Raw genomic sequence first — 17998 nt, 5'->3', positions numbered from 1 at the left:
CCCCCCCACCTAAAGTGACAACAAGCAATGATCTCCAGCCACCCAATTACTACGAGGTAATGGAGTTTGATCCTTTAGCTCCTGCTACAGAGTAAGTCATTTATACAATTATTAATTTATGTTTTGTTGTGGTTCTCTTGGATGACAGAGCTAACTGAGCTTGGTCATTCATTTAACTTTGTTTAGCTCTTGGGAAAAATTGATTGCCTTATTTAAAATGATTTATTAGGTTTTATGGTAGCTATTGCTCTTGATGGCCTTATTGTTCTCAGCCTGTGACTGAAAAATAAAAATACTAGGGTAGCACTTTAAGAAATAAGCAGAACTAACATTCTGCAGAGATTGGAGGCAAGGCACTATTCATTGCTGACATGGTAATGATACATTTTAAAACTCTTCTCCCAGAACTGGATCAAGACATGTGAAAGAACTTTTTGCATTCAACATGTCTGTTAAAATTATCCTTAAATGTGACTATTAATGTTAAAATTGTTTTGTAGCCAGGTATAGCCATATAGGACCCATATACTTTCAGCACATAGGAGACAGAAGTAGGAGGATTACATGGCCAGTGTAGGCTACATGGCAGAGCTTGACCAAAAGGAAAAGGAAAATGCCTTTAACTTGAAATCCTTAAGGTACCATCACTTAATGTTGTTTGCGAAGCTATAGATGGGACAGTAAACACATTATAGGGTTTTTATTTTGTGTTTTTTTTGCTCCATGCATGTCTGTGTACCACATGTATACCCTGAACCTGTGAAGACAAGAGGGCATCCAATTCCCTGGAACTGTTAGTATATACCATTGTAAACCTCTCTGTGGGCGCTGGGAATTGAACCTAAGTCCTCTGAAAAACAGCCAGTGCTCCTAACTGCTGCGCCATCTCTCTAGTTCCATATCATAGATTTAATATCCTCTTTTAAGTGACAGATTACCTCCCTCCCCCATTGTGAAAAATGCTCAAAAACAGGTTTTTGGAAATCACCATTCAGAAACTGGTAGCCTGAAGTCTATACCTGGTCTCCAGTTGTATTTTGTTTGATCTATACAGAATTTAAAATGTACATTTTAAAAATTAATTACCAGTAGTTAAGAACTAGTATAATCAAAACAGTCAGTACTTCTGAAGCTTTGGGATACTGTAGAAGTACCAGGCTTGCATTCTTGTATGCTAGCAAAGGCTGTGGTTGTGAGGAATATCTGTCTCCTGTATAGCATATACTCTGTAGTTCACCATGGTCCACTTGACCCATGACTGCCAACAGCCCAACACATGTAAGCATTTGATAGTGTCACCTTATTTAAGCCCTTAGAATAGACAGCTATTTTGGCATCATTTATTAGTAAGCCTTAATGGACACAGGAGACCTTCCTGCCCTGACATGAGTGCTGGGATTATAAGGCTGTACCACAACACCCAACTGCTAAGCACTTTTCCTAACTCGGGGTGACGGAATTTCCCTAAGTCAATGCTTAATAAAGTACCTATGTCACTGAACCTATTAGCAGTTAAAGAAACTGGTACTTAAATTCCACGTCCAGATACATCAGGTTCCTGAACATATTCCGATTAACTAACAGCTTTCCTTTGGTATGTCATGTTTAGGTGCCACAGGGGAGAAGCTCAGTAGACAACCTGCAGAACTGATACCCTGAACTCTTACTACCACGGGTTCTTGCTTTCTGGAGACTTGAGAGCCTCAGTTCCATTTTAGGTCTGATTAAATCCAGGAACTTCTAAGGAAAAGCGTAGAATCTTGGAAGTTCTGGAGTTTCCACACTGGTTGGCCAGGAATCCTAGGCCAAGAATTTTCTTTTCTTCCCAGTGGGACATATATTTATATGTTTATCTCCAGAATACACACAATTCTCTTGTTGAACATTTTCTATATACTGAAGGCAGTGACTATTATCTAATTCCGAATAAGACACTCTGTTCTTATAAACTTTAAATGTAATGTGGAGACATAAGTTAAAAAAACTGGCAGGCAAGTAAGTATTTGTAATTTATGCCAATAGTAAAGGATACAGTGACTAGAATGTGTGTAACAGGAATAAGTAACATAACTGGAGGCTAGAGGGGAATCAGAGGAGGCAGCATGCTGGCTTTTGCCAAGTCTACAAAATAACTTAAATAGAAACCCAGTAGAAAGTTTTAGCACATTCACCGAACTGGAACTGCCAACATGAAGAATGAAGAAATAGGGACCTATTGCCAGATGTGGATACTTAACCTGGGCATAGCTATGATGAACACTACCCAGAGTACAAAATAGGTCAAAACTCCAAAACTACAAATTGGATTAAGTTACATGGAAATGGATGGTTTTATTAAAAACCACTTTAGTGAACTGGAGACAGAAGAAGTGAAAATGAAAACACACACAGTAACTTTTAAGAACTTAAAATGTAAAATGATGGGCATGTCTTGGGAATTAGAAGAGCATTAAGGTAGGTTCTGGTAGCTATGGGATGAGAGACTGCAGAGGTAAAAAAAAAAAAAAAAAAAAACACTGGAGCTATGGAGGGTTAGAACTTAGTATAGAAGTTGAAGATTTGGAAAAGAGGGCATTTGTTGAAGAGGTATTTGAGAAGACAGAGGTTGACAGGACCATGAAAGGGCAAAGCACATAAAGGGGGGACTAAGAAAGGACAGTGAAGTTTCCATATTAAGAAAAGCAACTTTGTAAGACATGAGGTTTTTTTTCTGGAGAGGTACTATGATTAGTGGTTTAGGGAGGGTAAAAGGTAAAATTTACTTTATTGAAAGAAGTCCAGACTTTTTAGAAATATTGTAAAGTTTATGAAGTTCTTCAGTTTGTTTCATAATGCTGTTATTTTGAAGATTTCCCCAGCTGTATTTTGTTACCATTCTATATATGAATGCCAATTTTGGGAACAGAGTTATAAAGATACATATTAAAAAAACTAAGGGAAATTATTAAAAATTATAATTTATTAAAGGTACACAAATGACTAATATAAGCTAAAGGCTTCTCCCAAGTCTAGACTATAATACAATGTTAAATAACGCAAACTTAAATTTTTAAAATATTTTAAAATTCAGAGCTATTATTTTTAAGTTAAAAAAATTTGAGCCAGTTTTCCATTAAAATAAATTGGCTTTCAACAGGCATAGGAAAGAACTCTGACATTAGATGTTTTATGTTAGAATAAGCTCAAGGATAAAGATCTATGTTTTTATTCACTTAGAATGCCTAACCTCCCCAAACAGTCCGCATTTTGGTTTTGCTGGTGGTGATACAGTACTTTGAAAGATGTGTAATTTTTCTGCTTTGGTGGCTTTTTTTCAGAGCTGTTTATGAAGAAATTGATGCTTACCACCACAGAGGAGCTCAAAGTAATAGTGACTGCTGAGGTAAAAGACACCAGGTCATGCAACTTAACTTCCATGTAATTTCAGTGGAATTATCACATTTTGTATTGAATTCTATAAGGACCATGTAAGTTTGACACTCATTTTAGTATAATACCAAGTTCCTCTGAATTAGTCAGTGATAACCAGCACTCACTAATGAAATATAATCTCTGATCTTACTATCCAGAAATGAGGCATAGAATTCAAAAGTTGGTTTTGGTTATATCAAGTATTAATGCTAACAAAAACAGGTGATTGGTAGAAATTCCTTGTCATTTTAAAGCATCTCTTATGGCTTCAGAATGCAGTCCATACCTGCCAGCTGTACCAACAAACTCCATCATTAATACTCCTACACCAGGTATCCTATTTATACACTACCGGATGCCTGGTCTCCACTGACCTGTTCACTTTTTATTCTCTTCACATCTGCAACCTTCAAAGAAGTGCATTCCAGCTTTTCCTCTGCTTAACTGTGTGGCCTTCCAGTCCTTCAGGGAGTGTGGGAAATGGGCCAATGTCTTCCCTTTATTTCAGATGGATGATCTGATCATCACAAAGGGCCAGTCCCTGATCAACCCTCATCAACTGAGGCCTGACGGACAAGACCTGCAACAGTGGACCACCTCTCTGCTGGAAGCTTCAACAAGATAGTTAACACGTCTGGGCTAACACTACTGTTCCTGACCGTGGCTTGGGATTTAGGAGAACCTGGTTGTAACAATTTTAACAACCAGCACAATGGAAACTGCCTGGTACTAGGCCAACTGGTTAGACTGTAGACTCATGTTGTGCAGGCATTCCTACCAATACAAATCATGACACATCTATTAAGGGTACTTGTAGATCACTTTACTACAAGAAAGACATTGTGAACAGATGAGGACAAGAAATGAGGAAGAAAATGAGTGCCTTCATTTAACTGAATCTGAATGTAGAAATCAGTTTGCACTTGTTGATAAATAACACTTTGGTTTAGAACTGCTTTAAAGACTTGATGACTTGTTTAATTATGTTTCAAGTGCCTGAGTAGGCCACTGTATCAGGTGGCCTTTAAGTATAGTTCTTTATAATATTAAAACATTTTTGCCTTTTATTATATTTTACATTTTGATTTGAAACAAAGACTACTGGAAAACAGAACAGTGCATCATTCGCTTAAAATTAAATTACTATTAATTTCTCAGAGTTGTGTTGTTCCTGTTTTGTTTTGTTTGTTTTTTACCTCTAAGAGCTTTTAGGTCAGTCTTCACAATTTCATTCTTAAATGATAATAAACTTGGAAATTATGATGGTAAATGCTAGCACAGACTATTAGGTGTAATTCTTCTGTGAGATCATGATACCATCATTTCCATTATCTATTTAGTACTCTGAATAAAATAGCCCTCAATCTTAACAGAAAAGGCCACGCTTGATTAGGAATTCAAACTTGGAGCAAGCCTTAGAGCTTAGTGACTCTTCTTCCACTCTGAATTTTTAAAACTGTCGACTCGGCCAAAGATGCTCAACAGGTGAAGGCACTTGTTACCATGTCTGACAACCTCAGTTGGATTCCTGAAACCCTCATGGTAAAAGAAAACTATCTCCCACAGCATTTGCACTCACTACTATACTATCTGCTACAGCACGGGTGCCATTCACAAAATAAATAAGTATTAAAAAGTTTAAACAGTGCTGGTTTATACTGAAGGCCAACTGCCTTGCTTGGTGATAAGTTCCAGTCTATGAACTAAAACAGTTGGGCATACATTCTTTTTCTAAGTTTTCAGATACATTACTATACGTATGAAGGGCTAACACTACAGAAGGCAACTATAGAATTAAGGTGAACTATTAAAGCAGCTTATGTATGGGTGTGGGCAGCCAGAGCATGCATACAAAGGCAAGGTGAGCCCCCTGGCTTAACCTCCCACCTCACTTTAAGAACTCTGGGATTAAGGTGTGAGCTACCATATTCACTCCTTTAAGGCTGGTTCCAGGAATCAGAACTCAAGTTGTCAGGCCTCTGTGGCAAACACTTTAACCCACTGATTCATCTCCTGGGCCCTAGTGCAGTCTTTAACTGTCACATTGTTGTACACTGGGGAGTCATATGTTCACAGGCTTAGTGGACAACATTCATATTCCATTACTTAAAACTTAATTCATTTCCTTAAGCATCACCACAGGATAGCAGCATCTTTTCACCACAGACCGAGTTTCGAACCTGTTCTCTCAGTCATAAGTGGATTATAGAAATGAAATGGGGAAGGTAAAAACATTTAAAACACAAGGTTTCAATATACATTAGTGTACAATATTTCTCTTCTGAGAAAGTACAATACATGATTTTCCAAAAATCACAAATCTGAAGCAGGTGTTGGAAGCTACTTCAGTTATAGCCTGGAACTGGCAACTTGTGCCCTTCCTTTGCTTCAAAAAAAGTATAAGAAAGAGTGATGAGATCGACATTCACCATTCTTGGATCTTCTGCAAATTCAGGATCAATGTAGAAAAACACTGGCATATCTACTTCTTCTTGTGGATTAAGTCTTTGTTCTTCAAAGCAGAAGCACTACAAATTATAGAAAGATACTCGATGAGTAACAGTCTTACTCTATTACTTAAAACAAACCAATATTCATTTCCTGCCCTCAAATGCCATTATAAGATAGCAGCATCTTTTCATCGAACACTGAGTTTTGCTTTGAGGGTTAGAAGCAACTTAATTCTAATCTTAGAAACAAATAGAGTAGCCAGGTGTAGTGGTGCAGCCCTTTTATTCCACCACTTGGAAGGCAGGTGAGTCTCTGGGAGTTCGAGAAAGCCTTGGTCTACACAGAGTTCCAGGGCAGCCACGATTACATAGATCCTGTCTTAAAACAAACAAAAGGAACAAGCACTAGCTAGAAGGTGTAGGCAATGAAGATTTTAATAAGACTTTATATTTGGACAAAATACGTACTGACTTCAGCTTTTATTTTTATTTTTTCTGAAACGGGGTCTCACAATGTTATCTAGGTTGGCCTAGAATCTATGCCATATCTGGACTGGCCTCTACCTCATGGCCCTGCTCCCATCTCAGCCTCCTGAGTACTATTATAGGCATGAAGCACAACACCCAGCCAAAATGAAGTTTTAGAAATTAAAAACATTTAATTCATATTAAGCAGCTTCTCATACTTTTATCATAAAGTTGACATTCAGTTTACCTGTATTTTATTGAAATACTGTCCGGCTTCAAATGGTACAACATTATATGTAGAAATTCCAATTACTGGTTTATCAGTAGGATTCTTAGCTTTATAAAATGCCAGTGCAGTCTCTCCTGGTACCACCTGTTTCAATAAACACATGTTAACTCTAATGCCATTCTTCCTTCTGCTAAATTAAGAATCATATCATTTGCCTATTAATTGGATCATAACACCTAACCTAATGTAGTGTGAAAATTACAAGCCTATCTTAGTTTCAGACTGTATTTGCTTACATCAATAAAGAATCATTGTTATGAATGTCCCTGTTGGTTGTCTGATGTTCTTCAAGCAAAATTCTACAGATTAGTTACAATGTGTCCAAGGACAGGACAGGCAAACCAAAGTTCAAGCCCAACTACTCTGTAACAGTTAAACCTGAATGTCATGATTGACAACTTTTTGAAGGATGCTAATGTCAAACTTACCTTAATTCTGAATAACTTAAACCATAGTAAAACTGACTGAATAAAATTTGTTAAAAGGTGTTAATACCCTGAGGAATTAAAACACAAACAAAAACGGCAACCAAGGCTGTAAAAGTTTCCATTGGGCATTATGCCACCTGTAACAATTCACTATCACCTTGTTTACTGCCATGCAATTTGAACCACCATGCAAAACCGTAACTTACAAAATGCTTAATATGATTTAGGTGATGTTTACTGAACTGGACAGGCACTCTGATTTATAAGGGTTTGTTAATAATAGCCTCAAATCCTCAAATCCAGGACTACAATTATTGTTTGCCTAGCACATACAGGGCCCTTGGTTCACATTTCAGTATTCTCTCCCCACCCATTACATTTTTTTTCTTTTTGAGGGATAGAAATAATTCTGATAAACTAGTAAATTACTTTTTATTATTATCAATGATTATCCACATTTTTTTCTATTATCATTTATACCAGAGTAAAAGTCAGGAAGCTATATAATATGACCAGGTATTGCTATTCGTTCAACATTAATGACCAAAAGATTCAGTCATCTTTTAATCATATGATAAACACATGACATTGTTCCAAGTTGATTCAAAGTTAAAGTATAGCGAGCACCATACACACTCAATGCTTCTATACATCTAATTCACTTAGATCTTAATGCCATAGTTGAATATTTTTAAGGGGATAGAAATGTTAAACTGACCTTAAATCTAATTACAATAAGCTTACAAACAGAATAAAACTGACTAAATAAAACTTTTAAAAATCAAGAAAAATAGCAAGCCAGGCTAAGCTGAGGCAGAACCACAAGTTTCAGGCCAGGCTACACACTGAAACTCTGTCACAAAAACCCCAAATGTTATGGTTACATTTAACGGTAAGGTACTATTAAAAAGTGGACATTTTTAAAGCACTAATAACTGAAGAATCGTGAATCACAGAGTACAAATATTTTAAGTGTAATTATTCATGGGGTGTACTAGCATCTTGAAAAAAGCTCAGAAGGTTTGACAGTCTAAGCAATGGACACATTAGTCACTTACATATATCTCCGTTTGCTGAGGTCTGAAGTTCCACTGGAGACTGGCATGAACATCAGCATTGAAAGTGACCTTAATGATCCGATCCTTCACAGGTACCATGTTTTCAACCTTGTCTGACGAGTGCCCGGCCACTGCTGATCCTCCAAGTCCAGTAGTCTAGAATGAGACATTGGGTACATTAAGCAACAATTTTAAGATCTCCACTTACTAGGTAAAAGTAAAATTTGGAAAACAACTGAAAGTTCTACTTGGAGCCAAGCTGACCATTTCCTGTAACTGTATCAATGGTTTACCTATATTTGTAGAAGTAATGTCTTTTCAGAAATGAGTAATTTTAAAAAGCAGGTTTTGAAAACTATTGTCACTGAGAGTATAGTAAAAATTTTTAAGTGGAACTTTCATTAAACACAGGTCCCTTCATTGTTAGTATATTTTTAATAAACTATTACTCACTTAAAAAAGGAAAAGTTTATCTGAACCTAGTCATTTCAACTAAATCACAGAAATATCTAACTTTTCCTTATTCCCATGTATCCTTTTCTATACCATAGTTTTTATACTTCAAATTAGTTTGTAACTATATTTTTATAATCTACTTTTCTAGGGCATCATATTTTCCCCAGGTTGGTGGGTTAATGTTTAGCCTTTTATCCTTAATCACCAGTTAATATGAGTACCTGACCTTTTTTTTTTTGGCTACCCAGCCAACTACCATAAAACAGTAATTTACAAAAGAGTAAAGAGTAAATTGTATCTGACATTTCTTCATTGCCATTATTTCCTTATTGGATATGGGGGAGGTGTTGCTTCCAAGACATTCTGCTGCTTGAGGTTACCAGAATTCTGATTTCCAGATAACTTACCTTTCCTATGCTAGAAATAAAACAAAACACCAAATTTGAGGCTAAGAAAATACCCTAAAAACCTACCCTAGTAATACTTCATTAGGTTTCTTTTGCTTGTTACAAATGTTACTTGTTAGCTTCATTCAATTTCTCTCAAAAATGTCAAACTGCACTTCAATCCTATAAGATAAATCGCAGGGCAAGTATTTGAACTTATTTCACAAGTATATGATTCTGTAAGAGATTGAATTTTAAGATAAACTATTTTTTTTTCCTAAAGAATTCAAGTCAGTTGAATAAAAAGTAATCTAAGTGAAATATCAATTCCTTATATATTCCTGGGACGCACGTTATTAAAGTTTCTCAAGTTCGGGGCTTAAACTAAAATAGACGAAAACAGGTAGAAAACAAGCACTAACATGATGTTCTGGGCTCAATCACTATTAGTGAGTACCATAGTTCCTTTTAATTATATTTTAATTTGCTCTTAAATGGGGCACAAGTAACAGAGCATTCTTCTGGAGACGGCAGCGTTTTAACATGGAACTTGGTTTTAGGGGTTACCCTTAAACCTAGCCTGTGAACGTACACGGAGGAGCGTCTGTTACTTCCATTTCTGTCATCACTACTGTCACCTTAGGTTGGACAATTCTGTTTTGGGGGGCGGGGCGCCCTGTGAACCTTCAGGTCTGTGACAGCCCCTCTCACCTCTACTCCCCCAGGGCCCGGGGATAACCCTCGGCGCTCTCAGGTAAGCTCACTCCTTCTGAGGCGTGGTACCAGCTCCATCCTTCCCGAGACCTGCGGGTTGTTCTGTGGTGACCTTGAGCACGCCCGGCCTGGAACCTCGGTCTCCCCGTTCCTACCGCAGCCCCGCGGGGTGACGGCGCGGGTGGGACGGGCCCTGCACCTCGTCCCTCCCTACCTGGCAGTACAGCCGATAGAGGGGCACCGCGGCGTAGGAAGCCCCCAGCATGCCCACGGCGGCCGCGGCCACGTACGTGAGCACCGTCTTGTTCCGCCGGCGCCACTCGTCCTCCTGCGCGCGCTGGAAAGGGTTGCTGCTCCCGGGACGCCTCGGCGGCTGCGGGACGGGACCCCGGTTCCTCCCGCTCGGGCGCGTCCACGTCCCGAGCCGCCTCGGCCCCCGCTCCGCACCTGCGAGGGCATCCCACCCGGGCCTAAGAACCCGCTCTGCATCCTCCACGGTCCGGCCCGACCACCCAGGCTGGCACCAGCGCCGGCCACACGCGGCCACGATCCTCCCTCCCGGACACCAAAGCCCTCCCATCACCCCCCGGAAAGAACGCCCGCCCGTCAGGGCCGCTAAGCGAGATCTCGCGAGACCCGCCCCGTCTCGCGGTACCCGAGCTGAGCCCCGCCGCTGCCTTGACTACCAGATTCCACAGGTAGCAGTCGGGCTACGGAGGCCGGGTGGCCAGAAGAGGGTAAGTTCGCGTTTTTGCCAGGTGGCTGTCCCTCGCGCTTTGTTTCCCTCTGATACTTTTTTAAATTTACTTTGAGGAGAATGCATTTGGGCCTTCCGCGTGCAAGATCCTTACTAGGGATGGTAACCCCATCTTCCCAAACTCCACCAGCCTTTGTCCAGACCTGGCGGCCCCCAGCGGCAACCCTCCCGCGGGGCTTCCACTTGGGGCTCCGTGGCCCCTTTGCTGACTGCCTCTGACCTGAACTCAGGCAACCTTCCCTCTTTGGGGAAGACTTAACTTTGCGGTCCGCATCCCTCTCCAACGCTCTAGACATCCGCATGTTCCCAGCCCACTGGCAGCCGTCGACCACTGCGCTGATGTCCCCTTTAGTTATTTCCCCAGCAAAAGCATCAAGTCGGAGAGCCGCTGGCAAACTGAAGTTTGTTGAGAACAGAAGGACCAGGATGTGAGGGCCTTTAAATGATTGGCTGAAGGAGTAAGGGTTTTCACCTTGCAGACAGAGACCCCTGGGGAAATATGCTTTTAAAAAAAGAAAAAGAAAGAAAGAAAGCTAAGAGCAGAATCTGAGGTTAAACATTAATGAATTTGCTGTAGTCTTTGTCCTTACATAAATTGTATTTTATTGTAACTTCGCTGTAATCTGATGGCTTTATTTCATGACTGGATAAAAATGTAAAGTGAATTTCCCATTGCTTGAGGCATAGTAAGAATTTTATGAAAGTTAGGTCTTATTTCTTTTCAAAAAATAATGTTTTTGTTAATTCCTTGAGGATATTTTACTCTGTGTTTTTGATTATATTCACCCCCCCCCCTCCAGGCTTGTCCCAGATCTACCCTCACCTCCCTCTCCACTCACCCACCTTGAGTCCAGTCTGATGGCCAGCTCCTCTTTGATGTGCCAGCCTTTGAGTGTGACTGATGTACCAGTGGTCACACCATTAAGGAAAACTGACTTTCCCTCTTCTAGAAGCTATCAAATGCCAACATCCTCTCTCATACCCACCTTCCCACCTCCTTATAACTAGACCTTGTTTCTAATAGCTGGAGTGGCCCATAGAACTCTCAGTCAACACTTCTTCCTCACACTCTGACCGAACCATACACTTTTTAATTTGCTGGGCATCATCCAAAAATAAGTCTGGCGCAGTTACTTTTGTTATTGATTGCAGTCCCTAGTGATGGACTCAGAAAGCAAACTTGTAAATAAGGGAATCTCAGTAACAGTGTCATGAAAGTAGCTGATGGCATGAAGACATCGAGAGCGACAGGGAAGAGGGATCCTGAAGTTCTTTCTCTGTAATGGGTAAAATATCGTCTTCCTAGAGGTGACCTATGAGCCTGTAACTCCTGAATGCGGGGGGGGGGGGGGGGGGGGGGGGGGGGGGGGGGAAAGAAGAGAGGGGGAGGGAGAGCTACCAGGAAACAATAATCTCAGGCCATACACAAGTCCAGAGCAGGAGTAAATTGGATTGGATTAAAGAATGACAAAACAGGGTCAGTGTGAACCTTGCATAATGAGCAGAGCTAAAGCTGGAAGGAAATGGGGTCACAGCAGGTATCCAGAGACTTGATACTACAAAGCCATTTAAGTCCCGTATAAGGGAAGCATAGTGTTAGAACACAAGAGTGATTTGATCTGATTTTAGTCACAATGAAGGAAGAATAAGATGGTCACATGGTGAGAATGACAGGGGGAAGGGAAAGAAGCAGAAGTGAGGAGGCACCTTAGTAGTAGTCTAAATGGAGACAATGGCCTATAGTAAGTAACCAGTTAGTGGTCACAGAGCCACTAAATTGCAGCACCAGTAAAATCCAGTTATTTTCCGGCTGTAGTCATTGTCTAGTACATCATTCTAGTACAGTGTCACACTTTCATCTTGTTATGACAGTGTTTGGCCACCCTTTCTCTCTGTATGTACCTTGATTCTTACACCGCATTGTCAAATATTCAGGATAAGACCTCTCATATTTTAATTTTCTGACTCAGAGTCCATACTACGGGGCTGGAGAGGTACCTCAGAGGTTAATAGCATTTGCTGTTCTTGCAGAGGGCCTGGGTTCAGTTCCCAGAACTCACCTAGGTACTCAGAACTGTCGCTGTCTATAGTTCCTAGGGGTCTGATACCCTTTTCTAGCCCCTTCGGGCACTGCACACACACGGTGCACACATACGTACAGACAATACACTTGTAAATTTTAAAAATCCTATGCTAACGGTTGCTTGAAGCCAACAGTATATTGCCTTCAATTTTTTTTTCCCCTCCAGGTATTTTTCTCCATATTATTCAAAGTAGTTTTATAAATAGGTCTATAATAGACTTGTAATCATGAATGCTTTTATTTATTAATTGAAAGTGAATACCTAACCAGGGGTAATGGCTTATGCATATAATCCCAGCACTCAGGGAGGCAGAGGCAGGCAGATCTCTGTGAGTTCAAGGCCAGGCTGGTCTACAAAAGTGAGTCCAGAACAGCTAAGGCTGCACAGAGAAACCCTGTCTCAAAAAACCAAAAAAAAAAAAAAAAAAAAAGAAAGAAAGAAAGAAAGTAAATATCTGAGGTATAGCAATTTGTTTTTATTTTAATTTAAAAAGTGTTTATTTTTTACTATATTTTTTTATTTATTACAGTTTATTCACTTTGTAGCCCAGCTGTAGCCTCCATCCTCGTCCCCTCCAAATCCTACCCTCCCTCATCTCCTCCCATGTCCCTTCCCCAGTCCACTGATAGGGGAGAACCTCCTACCCTTTCATCTAACCCTATCAGGTCTCATCAGGACTGTCTTTCATAGTCTTCCTCTGTGGCCTGGTAAGCACCCCCCCCCCCTCAGTGGGAGGTGATCAAAGATCCAGCCACTGAGTTCATGTCAGACACAGTCCCTGTTCCCATTACTCAGCCACTTGGACACTGAGCTTCCATGGGCCACATTTGTGCAGGGGTTCTAGTTTCTCTCTATGAATGGTCCTTGGTTGGAGTATCAGTCTCAGAAAAGACCCCTGGGCCCAGATTTTTTGGTTCTGTTTTTCTTGTTGTGGAGCTCCAGACCCTTCCAGATCTATCTTCCCCTTCTTTCATAAGATTCCCTGCACTCTGCCCAAAGTTTGGCTATGTATCTCAGCATCTGCTTTAATATCCAGCTGGGTAGAGTCTTTCAGAGGCCCTCTGTAGTAGGCTCCTATCTTGTTCCTTGTTTTCACCTTCTGATGTCTATCCTCTATCCTATTTGCCTTTCTGAATGAGGATTGATCATCTCACCCCGGGTCTTCCTTCTTGCTTAGCTTCTTTAGGTATACAGATTTTAGTATGGTTATCCTATATTATATGTCTAATATCCACTTATAAGTGAGTATATACCATGTGTGTCTTTCTGCTTCTGGGATAGCTCACACAGGATGATCTTTTCTAGTTCCCACCATTTGCCTGCAAATTTCATGATTTCCTTGTTTTTAATTTCTGAGTAGTATTCCATTGTGTAAATGGAGGTACAGCAGTTTTGATAGCAGTAAAGTGATGTAGGTCTTTCTAGATTTCTCTTTTAATAAAATGAAATAGGCACCAATCCAATTTCTATATGATGATGTAAAATTGTAAAATGACAGCTCATATTTATGATAATGTTTCTGGATGATAAACTATTCAGTTTCTGATTCTCACGTTGAAATAATTTAAGTTATATAAATGTTGCAGAACTAATAAATGTTCCACTTATCCTTCACCCAGTTTTCCTAATCTTTTAAGATCTTTATACCATTTGAGAAGAGAGCAGACATGATATTTTGGAACTGTAAACTGAATACTAATATGAGTGTTGACTATAAGAACACAACACAGCCATTAAAATCATGTATTTAACATCAATCCAATATTACCACGCTATTGCCTTGGGCCACCATAAACACTTCAAACTAGGTTACTCAAAAGGTATTATGTTTCTAGAGGCTGGAAAACCAAGATCAAGGAGCTAGCTAGTCTATTTTCTCATGAAGGTTCTCCCTTACTTGTAGTAGCCTCGTGTCCTAGCATCCAGGGAAGAGTCTGCAAGCTTGGTGATGCCATTCTTGTGGGCACACTAACCCCATCTGACCCATCAGTTGTTCCACCATTGTGATCTCGTTTAATCTTAACAAGTCTTTCATCCGGATAGAGCTGCACTGGGGTCAGTGTTTCAACATGAGGATTTTAGGGAACATGTCCTTTCAGAACTTCACACCATGGTGTTCATGGACACTGCTTAACTTAATACCACTTGTGCCAGTTATTTCTAACTTAGTCCTAGAATCCAATCCAAGAAGGCCCCTTTTTGTCCTGCCTCTTTAGTTTTCAGCAGTCTGAAACAGTTCTTTAGCCTGTCTACGTGGCCTTGATATTTTTAATTACCAGCTGGTTAATCGGTATAGTGCCCCTTGGTATATGTTTATATGAGTTTTGTGTGTGATGCTTTCTTGTGGTTTATGAGCCTCCGATAGAAACACAGCAGAAGTGATGGGCTCATCTCATTGAATTTCCTTAGGAGTCATATAGTGTCAACTTGCTTCATTACTCATGTTTTTATTTCTTTAATGAGATGGATCTTGAGGGATATGTTTGTTTTTATTTTTGTTGTTTTGAGTTTGCCGAAGAATCCCAGGCTGGCTTCAAACTCACAATCCTCCTGCATCAGCCTCCAGCACTGCAGTTACAGATGTATATACCACCACACCTGGCCAAGTCTCATTTATCACAAGGTCATAAAAAAAAATATGTTATGGTCATTAAGAATCAACTACTGAATGTTGTGGGGAGAACTATTGGAATTATTGGCAGAGTGTTACTCCGTTATGCATTCTTATTTGCTTTTGTGTTTATGTCATTATAGACCCATGAATCCTATTCTAATTAAGGGTAAAATTTACCTTTTCCATGTTCCTCTTGCATTTTTTCCTGCTCTGACCTTGGTATCAGCTGTTACTGCAGGAGTTTGGCTTCCTTTAGGGGAGAGTGATACTTAGACAAAAAGCTCGGGAGCCAGAAATAGTCATCATTTCTTGATCTTTTCAACATGGAACTAGACAGTTTGTGTGTATAGAGTTACAGTTGTGTATATGTGCCCAACACAAGAAATAGTCTATTTTTTAAAATATATATAGTTACCTGTTAGTTTCCGCAGTACATGAGCAAATCACCATAGCAGAGAAGTTGGCTGCAAACATCTGAGCTTTCTTCTGCCTGGTATGTTAACCCAAAGAATGCGCTACATTTTGGGTTCCATCTAAAAACTCAGCAGAACAAAAGAAAAGAGGGCAGAGTCCAAAGAAAAGTGACCAAAGTTATACTGTTCAGCCTAAGTTTTGAAGAAATAAAGGTGATTTGGAAAGAGTTTGATTTTGAAAACCTAGTCCCTTCTACCCTCTTCCAAGCTCAGTCCTCATTGAGGCCAATCTCCCCATTCGATAGATGAAAAAGAAAACAAAAACAACAAAAACCAGAGTATTGAAGTAATGTGTGTGAGTATATGCAGGGGGGTAGAGTCAGATGACTCCATGCATCTTGATATTTTTCTGCACCCTGTGCAGGAAAGCAGCTAAGCTATGGACAGTGGTAACAACAAAACACAACCATTTCTATTCCTATATCAGGAAAGGTTTCTTCTGCCTTGATTAAAGTCATTTAGTGTGCTGAGGTGTTTATTTACAAGGTAGCACATATTAAAATGATTTCTGAGCGAGAACAAACTAGAGCTAAATAAAGATTGAAGCCGGAAAACTGTGGAGACCTGAGTTCAAGGGCTTTATATTATAATACAGGATTGACATATACAGCTACAAGAACAGTGCAGTATTAGGAAATGCTAAAATCTATTTGCTTTTCCCTAAAGTTTTAAATGAATGCATAACCCTAGGCTATCACTTAGGTGAGTCTGAGTGTATTTGTGATTTTGCATAAATCACTGGGGTAACTAATGTTGAGTAGTGTTCCACCATGGACGGAATGTGCACTCCTGGGGCTAATCTAACCCTGTTCTACAGCAAGAAGTATGATTAAACATTAAAATATAAAGCCTAGCTAGACTCCGTTAAAGACTGGACATTTAATGTCCAATGTTGTCCTTCAGCAGAAAGTAATTAAATCTGGTAAACTCCTTCTAGTTAGCTATGGTCATGTCCAGTTTTACATATATAAGGTAAAATAAAGAATCCTATAAATTTTTGATATTCAATAATGTTGTCTTACCCAGTCGTTGGTTAAAAATATTGAAGATGTAGCTTTAAAGTTTGGTTGGCAGTAACATTTATATATTAATATGTAATATACATTTTATGTAATTATTATATATGACATATAAATATCCTATATTCTCTTATTTATACATTCATTCTTTGATTTTTTTTTTTTTTTAAGATAGGATTTCAGTATGTAGCCCCGGCTGTCCTGGTACTCACTCTGTAAACCAGGCTGTCCTAAACACTTGCTTCTGCCACCTGTCCCATCAGTGCTGGGATTAAAGATGTGTGCCATCATGTCTGGCTCATATTTTCCAACATCTTTAAAGCATAATATAATTGCAACTTGAATTTAAATGTGTAGCCACTGATCTATATTTCCTAGTAGTTTATTTGCCTAATAAAGTTCCTGGATTCATCCAGCAATATGAGATACATAGCAATTATTTTAATAGTATTTGGATCTATTTATTATAATAATTGTGCACACAGTGTGAAGGAATACATGGTTATATAAATAGTAAGAAAAATGAGTTGTAATTTAGTTGAAGCAGGCTAGATAATCACTGTGTCCCATAGTGATGCCTTAAAGTTGCCTCAGAATATCTTGGTATCCTTTTTTATTTCCTGACATCTGTTTATATATATATATATATTTTTTTTTTTTTTTTTGACAGACTGGTCCTTGTAAATGGTCTTAAATGAGCTTGGATATGATAAAATGCGAAGGCATTCATTAATACATGCCCTTCATTCAAATAACGTTTATCATAGTGAAGGCACCTTCGTGGATATGTGGCTTGTCCAGTCCTATAAGACACTGATACTAAATTGTCCCACCTTTGATTGTCTTCCATTTATTCAATTCTCTGCTTGTTTCTGTCTTGAATATTTTAATAATCACTTAGTGTGGACTCTTTCTTTTTCATTGTATATTAGGCGTTTTAGCCAGTCCTGATCAAATCAGACCACACACACACACACACACACACACACACACACACACACACACACAGACACTTATATCCCAAAACTGACTGGCATTCTGGCATGATTCAAGCTATGAAACAATATGCTTATTGTAATAAACAACGAAGGTACAAAACCAAGAGGAAATGCAGAATCCTAGAGCCCAACCTTAGCTGGATTAAAAACGGAATAAAGTAAAAAGGAAAATCTTGATCTCCTAGGAATAGTCAAGTTATTCTTTGAACTAAAATCGGTCAAAAATCTAAGCTTCTTACCTTTGTGCACGAGGTTAGGTAGTACAGACCCTGCCTACTGTATACCCTGTCCTGTCCCCATCACTATGGTTTGGCTGCACTTCTTGGTGTTCTGCAGATACCCAAATGTGTTTTGCTGTTGAAGAACCATTTGTCTTTTCCTCAGCTGTGGCTC

General features: G+C 39.4%; 3 protein-coding genes across 3 annotated transcripts in view; 2 read left to right on the top strand and 1 right to left on the bottom strand.

The window, feature by feature from the left end:
* Tom1l1 (target of myb1 like 1 membrane trafficking protein) overlaps positions 1–4570 on the top strand; it is an 18629-nt gene extending 14059 nt beyond the window's left edge. Inside the window, exons 7-9 of the mRNA XM_055619588.1 lie at positions 6–91; positions 3318–3382; positions 3920–4570. Coding sequence (XP_055475563.1) covers positions 6–91; positions 3318–3381 — 150 coding nt within the window. The 3' untranslated portion in view covers position 3382; positions 3920–4570. The remainder of the gene's footprint in view (positions 1–5; positions 92–3317; positions 3383–3919) is intronic.
* On the bottom strand, positions 4213–10253 carry LOC129686160 (cytochrome c oxidase assembly protein COX11, mitochondrial). Its single transcript, XM_055619933.1, has 4 exons — positions 9875–10253; positions 8105–8260; positions 6577–6702; positions 4213–5939 (listed from the first exon to the last, which is right to left on the bottom strand). Exons 1-4 carry the CDS (start codon positions 10238–10240, stop codon positions 5757–5759), a joined length of 831 nt encoding a protein of 276 aa, XP_055475908.1. The 5' UTR covers positions 10241–10253; the 3' UTR covers positions 4213–5756.
* Positions 10254–10332: 79 nt separating this feature from the next.
* Stxbp4 (syntaxin binding protein 4) overlaps positions 10333–17998 on the top strand; it is a 144024-nt gene continuing 136358 nt past the window's right edge. The window contains exon 1 of the mRNA XM_055620476.1: positions 10333–10397. The gene's annotated coding sequence lies outside the window, so the exon portion shown is untranslated. The remainder of the gene's footprint in view (positions 10398–17998) is intronic.

This window comes from Psammomys obesus, unplaced genomic scaffold (genome assembly GCF_907164565.1).
Source record: "Psammomys obesus unplaced genomic scaffold, mPsaObe1.curated_primary_1811, whole genome shotgun sequence".
In the NCBI taxonomy this organism is placed as follows: Eukaryota; Metazoa; Chordata; class Mammalia; order Rodentia; family Muridae; genus Psammomys; species Psammomys obesus.
The sequence above is the reverse complement of the archived record's forward strand: the minus strand, read 5'-3'. Positions and strand labels throughout refer to the sequence as shown.